The sequence below is a fragment of the Accipiter gentilis genome, chromosome 3, assembly GCF_929443795.1.
Source record: "Accipiter gentilis chromosome 3, bAccGen1.1, whole genome shotgun sequence".
NCBI classification, from domain to species: domain Eukaryota; kingdom Metazoa; phylum Chordata; class Aves; order Accipitriformes; family Accipitridae; genus Astur; species Astur gentilis.
The window spans coordinates 17,868,652-17,874,651 of record NC_064882.1 but is presented as its reverse complement, the minus strand read 5'-3'; the positions used below and the strand labels follow the sequence as shown (position 1 = coordinate 17,874,651).

The 6,000-nt window shown below is 44.1% G+C and overlaps 1 protein-coding gene across 1 annotated transcript in view; it reads right to left on the bottom strand.

Moving 5' to 3' along the window:
- Window positions 1-483: 483 nt before the first annotated feature.
- Window positions 484-6,000, bottom strand: part of KDR (kinase insert domain receptor) — a 32,652-nt gene continuing 27,135 nt past the window's right edge. Inside the window, exons 28-30 of the mRNA XM_049831421.1 lie at window positions 3,173-3,269; window positions 2,976-3,064; window positions 484-2,103 (exon numbers count right to left, since the gene is read on the bottom strand). Of these exons, the coding sequence (XP_049687378.1) occupies window positions 1,884-2,103; window positions 2,976-3,064; window positions 3,173-3,269 (406 nt within the window). The 3' untranslated portion in view covers window positions 484-1,883. The remainder of the gene's footprint in view (window positions 2,104-2,975; window positions 3,065-3,172; window positions 3,270-6,000) is intronic.

Genomic DNA, 6,000 nt, shown 5'->3' with positions numbered 1-6,000 from the left:
GAAAGCAGGGACAACATTTCAGCAAGAAGAAGTGAGATGGAAGAAATACAAGTGGGAAAAGATGAATAAGGCTTTAAGGGAAACTGCTACTCTCTAGACAAAAGCCACAATACAATTAGATCAACCATTCTCTAACTGAACATAATAAACTCTTTCAGAGGAGATTCAGTCTGTACAAGCAGTCTGTTCCTCTGACCATTTCTCTAAAGGCACTTATTGCCAACTGGTAAAAATCACTGAAGTTTCTGTACTATAGGTACTCACAGAAATGTTCATAAATCTGTACAATGGTATAAATAAATAGATTCATTCAACAGAACTTGAAATAAATTGCACTTGATAAAATTCCCTGTCAATAGAAAGGATATAAGAAAATACATGCAAGAAAAGCAAACAAATCTACTCGTAGCCCCCACCTCTAAATTTCCAGTCCCTTTTAATAAAGTGAAAAATTCTAGCTATTAAAAATTTTGTGACCCTTGTAATGCTACAGAACACCGATACAAAATGTGAATAGTACAATATCCGTTATATAATATATATATTTATATTTTAATATATTACATTTATTTCTACATAGAGAGGCTATAAATACTGTATATGCCTTATATTCATGGTTCCCAGCATTTGACATTATAGTAAGTACAAACAAAAAAATAATTATAAAAATACAAAAAAGAACTCAGTAGAAATAGCTTTCCATTTTAAAATCTTGTAGCCTGCATCGTGTCTATCAATAGAGCTCTGGGACTACAAGAGCACAGGTAAGAAATTGTCCAACGTTTAGGCACAATCTCACCACTCAGAGAAGATCGGAGCTGCCATGAAACCAGTCACGGATTCCCAAGACTACATAAACCGAGATCTCTGCCACTGCAAACGGACTTTGAGTTTGCAAAGTGAAAGAGTCAGACCTACATCTGAGGGAGAGGGGATGAGATGAGAAGGCAGGGTGCCCTTAGGATGCCCCACAAGGTAGATTACGATGCCTTTTCTACCTGGTGTAGAGGCTGCCCCAGTGGTGATTCAGAGCAGGGGTAATTTCCGCAGATTTTTCAGGCTAGCTCAGAAGCCGGTAGGCCCCTGGCATAGGTCAAGGGTGCCAGGGAGGATGGGGAGCAGAGCCATCCCCAGCAGTGCGGCATGCCCTAGGCACCTGCGTCCCATCGCTTGGCTCGGCGCTCTGCCTTCTCCCGACTAACCAACCCCACCGTGCAAGCCTTGCAAGCAAACGCAGCTCATGAGGTCTGGCACAGCAACTTTTTTTCTCTGCCAAGAACAGAGACCATCGCCCCCACCTATATTTAGCCCAGCCTATGTTTAGTCTCAGGCCGTTAGCGAGTGCCAGGGCCTTGAGCTGGAGGTTTCTTTTTTTGTTTGTGGAGGTGCAAGCAAGGGGTAACTCCGAGAAACAAGAAGCCAGCGCCATGCTCTTTCCTTCCTGGAGTCCAGCCGCAAATGGGAAAACGACGACAAAAAAAAAAAAAAAAAAAAGAAAAAAAGAGAGCAGGGCTGTGCCGTTATTTCGTACAACTAGAAACAGTTAAGTTGAATGTCGTGCTGCTGCCTGCGTCAGGCACACGCTCGGCATGTCACCGGGGTCCCAAAGGCCACCACACTGCCTCTGCCACTGGGTCAGCACAGCCCACGCACGGCAGCCGGGGCTTTGCACCCTTAGCCACCGGCACCCCTCAAGGAAAGCGCCTCGCAGCCTGGCATGGGGCGGTTTTGCTGCCAGATGCTCCTGCATGCATCCTCTTGAGGAAAAATCAACGTCTTTTCTTAGCCTCACGGGCGCCGTCTTTCTATACATCAAACCCGAATACCACCGGCCCAGGCGAGGAAGGCACATTCCGGGGGGACCCGGCGCTGCCGGCTTCGGCCTAGAGCGGCGGGGAGGCGAGCGGCACGGCGCCGTCGTAGGGCAGCCCGTGAGCGCGGCAGAGCGGGGGCGAAGCCTCCCGGGCGCACAAGAGTTCAGTCTCCTCGCTGGAGTAGACGGTGGCGTCCATGTCGTCCGAGTGGTACCCTGACTGGTACCCGCTCGTCTGGTTGGAGGCTTCCGACATGACGGACTCGTTACTCTTGCTGGGCACCAGCGTGCTGCGGAAAAACAAGCAGAAACAGGACTGAGCGAGCTGTGGAGACCGTCTTCTGGAGGGCAGGCGGGCGACTCCTGCCGGCAGCTGCTTTCTATCACAGCAGCGACCAAAGCAAAATGGTGCACTTCACAAAGCTGGCTTCAAGCCTTTTTAAACGTGCATTTGATTGTAAGGAGAGACCTTTTTATGTGCCCTAACCTCACTAACACGTGAAAAAGATATTTAATTTTATGACGATACAAGCAGTTAGATTGCAACCGCAGATGAAACGGAGAAAACCTTGAGAGGCTTCACACATTTCAGCTGTGGTGCAGTCGCAACTGCAATATACCTTTGTTCGCACTGAAGTTGTCCTGGAAAAAATAATTCCTGAGAAGCTCTCAGAGAGCATACGTGAGGTTTCAGCTCCATGAACACCACTGTGCTTCCTGTGAACTGCACAATGAAACCCCTGCACAATGCTCTGAAAATACACCCAGGTACATCCTGAAAACTCAAGAGTCAGCTTTAGAAAAAAAGAAAGAAAAAGAAAAAAAAAAAAAGAGCTCTTTGTCATTGCAGACAGACCCTCACAAATACGTTCAATTGTGTGTGCCGGCTCAGTTCCTTCGAGGAGTGGTTGATGCTTTTGCAGCTGATAAATACAAGCCCTTTCTGTGGTGCTGGCTGATGCTTCCGAACAGCTGCATTACCTCTCCTCTCCTGGTACCAAATGTAGATAACCAGGCACACAGTGCACAATTTTTCTTTGTGTTTTTAAAAATAGAGTAAGAAAATATTTTGTCTTCTAAAAAAATTTTACAAACCAATCAGTCTTCCGACATACTGCAGACAAAAGGTCATATTCAATCCTATGTGCAGCCTGAGCCTTACCTAAAGGGTATTTTTACTTGTTTATCACTCTCTTCCAATGTCTTCAGCTCTTCAGACGCAAGAACCATCCCACTATCTGTCTGGTTTTCCTGCAAAGTTATTAGAAATGCATTAAATGGAAGGGGATTAAAAAACAAACAAACATGAAAAAAGACATCAACAGAAGGAAAAGACATACAAACAACAGACAAACTCACCTCCTGAACAACTTTTACAGCGGTTACCAATGGGACATCTTCAAACGTTTTCACACTTACAGGGCGGCTTTTTCTTTTGCTACCTTGTCGGTATTGACTGAAAAGAAAGCAAACCAAAAAAGTTTTGTGTCCGCTATCCACAACTTGGCTGCAATCAGCACAATGATATAAGAATCCTTTTATCTCTCTACAGAGAAGTTAATCCTTTTGTCAAAACATATTATGCAAACCTCAAAATATCCATTTATTGAAAAGGAGGAACAGCCTAGAAAGTGGCATGTTTCTGACCTTCTGCTCCTGACAATCTTGATCTCTGAGCAAATCCTAAGAAATGGCTTTGAGAAAACAGCTCCTTTCCTCAGTTACACTGGAGGGCTTCACTTCCTGCAAGCTTCACTTAGAAGTATAATAAACAGAGGAGCCTGGAGCACAGACATGTGTCTCTTCCTTTGGACTGCACTTCTGAGACCCCTGGCTGGACCGAGGACAACAAAAGCAGACTCAGCAGACTGCCGCCCTTAAACCGTGGGGATCAGGACAGGGAGTGCTACATCTCTCTTGAAGGCTCTTCTCCAAAAGAAGTCCTCTGGTCAGGATGACATCCATAAAAAATATTGGACAAAAAAATAAAATTGACTTTCATGGAGGTACTAACACAGCAAACAAAACAGCCACCCTCAGCTGTCTGTCTAAGTGGATATGGAGTAAAATGGATGTTGCCCCAGTTAAACAGGACAAATTTGTGTTCCTAAGAGCTAATGAAGAAAAAGCCATGGAGTGAGAAGAGAAACCTGCATCCACTTGAAGCACAAAGCTGGAGACAATTAAGAGCATCTTTCATCCTATTTCCCAGCTTTGAGTCTAGCTATGCTGAGTCCTGCCTATCTCCAACAGACATTTATTTAAACTGGTGGGGATTTTACAAGTTCCCTGTGTAGCCTGCTCAGGGGCTTAGTCACACTTTTGAATGTTTTTCAAATATTAAACCCAAGTATTTGCTGCAAACAAATTTGTCCTGTTGCTGGGGACACAGAATAATCAATTAGCATCCTCTTTTGAGCAACTTTTCATATACTGAAAACTGTTACTAAGTTCCCTCTCTATTTTCTCTTCCTAGACTTAACAAAAACAGTTCTTTCAAGATCCCTGCACTGACCATGTCTTCTGCTCCTGTTACTCTGCGATGGTAACTAATCCACTTCCCACCCAACACCGCCAGGACCAAGAACATGTAATGGACAATCTAGTCCACTTACCCTCCTGGACAACCTGACCTTGAATGCTGAGAAGTTCGTTCTACAACTTGCCGCCTCAGTCTGAAAGCTCCCTGTGTGCTTGCATTTAATTGTCCACACAGGCACAGAACTGCATGGCCAGGACTACAGTTACCAGGGTGGTGAGGACTGGGAATCCCAGCCTCTTGATCTGCTGAACAACCTCCCAGGTATGGGAGTCTTGCCTCTGCTCAGCCCAAACAAAAGTCAGCCTACATGGGCTACAATGAATGAGAGCCTCCCGGTTAAGCCAAGCTACTGTGCAAACAGGACCAGAAATAGTGTGCAGGCAGAGAGAGGCCACACGTGGAGTCTGACTCCTGCCCGGTGGCAGTGAGGGCTCAGCTGACGTCCTGACGGTATTTCCTGACACGTGTTTGCATTTTGTAATAGACTGTCCCATTAAAAAAGGGCCAAAAAATGCCCTACAGAAAATCAAAATCCATCTTCCCTGCTATCCACCAGAACAATTATTCCCCCTAAAAATGAAACTTAGATTGGTTTGATTTGATTTGCTCTTGACAAATCCATGCTGGCTATTTTTAGTTGCTTTATTTTCCTGCAGGCATTCACCATTATTTATCTGACTTTTTATTCCAGGATTGTTCCTAGGATTCAAGTTAACTTGATTTAAGAGCTAGTGCTTTTCTGTTCTTTCTAAAAACAGGCATTACCTTTACACTTCCTTAAATCTTCTTTACCTCACCTGACTGCTCTTAATGACAATCTTTCAAGGTTCAGAAATTGCTTATCTATTTTCTAAGCCAAATACAGCAGATGTTAGGAGGTCCTGCTGATTTTAATTTACTTCAGTAACCTAAATATTTTTTAATATTCTCTGTGTTTTCCCTGTGCTTGCTTTTCATCCTCCAGCTTTGATTTAGAGATTCTATTTATCAGCCTCTCCTCATCATTAGTACTTTTGTGAAGATTGAAAAAGACATTACGGAACAGATCAATCTTTTCCACTATGTGTACAGCAAGATCCATGCCTACAAAATAATTTTCAGCTACCAGAACAGAAGAATAAAGCCCCTAAGCATGTCTTAAGCTCCCCACTTTGCCTCTCTGAGCAACCCTGCCACACTGTAAGACAAGAGAAGAGGTTCAAAGTCTCTTTAAAAGGTTGACAGATTTTACTTCTGTTCATAATAGGAAGTGGGGACCGGGAAAAGCCATATAGGAAGTATTACAAGTGGAAAATAAGTGTGATGTTTTCAGGTTTAAATCATGCTTTTTTGTCTTTTAAATTTGTACTTTGGACTGCCCCACTACTAAAACATGGGGTTGAGAGTTCCGCTCTAGGACCATAAGTTCAACTAAAGTGTGAAATGCACTGTGCCTACCTAGTCTTTCCCAGGACCACAGAAAAATGTCATCCTGCAGTACCCAAAATCACTGGAAATTTTGTCTTTGGTGGATATAATACAAGCAGCGAGGGAGAGGGCTCCACTTTGTGGAAACCATGTGAAATCTGCCAATAGAGTCCATCTCTGCCCTGATGGTTGGATCCATCTCCTTCTATCTTTCTCCTTCTTCTGAGATTACAGCAAG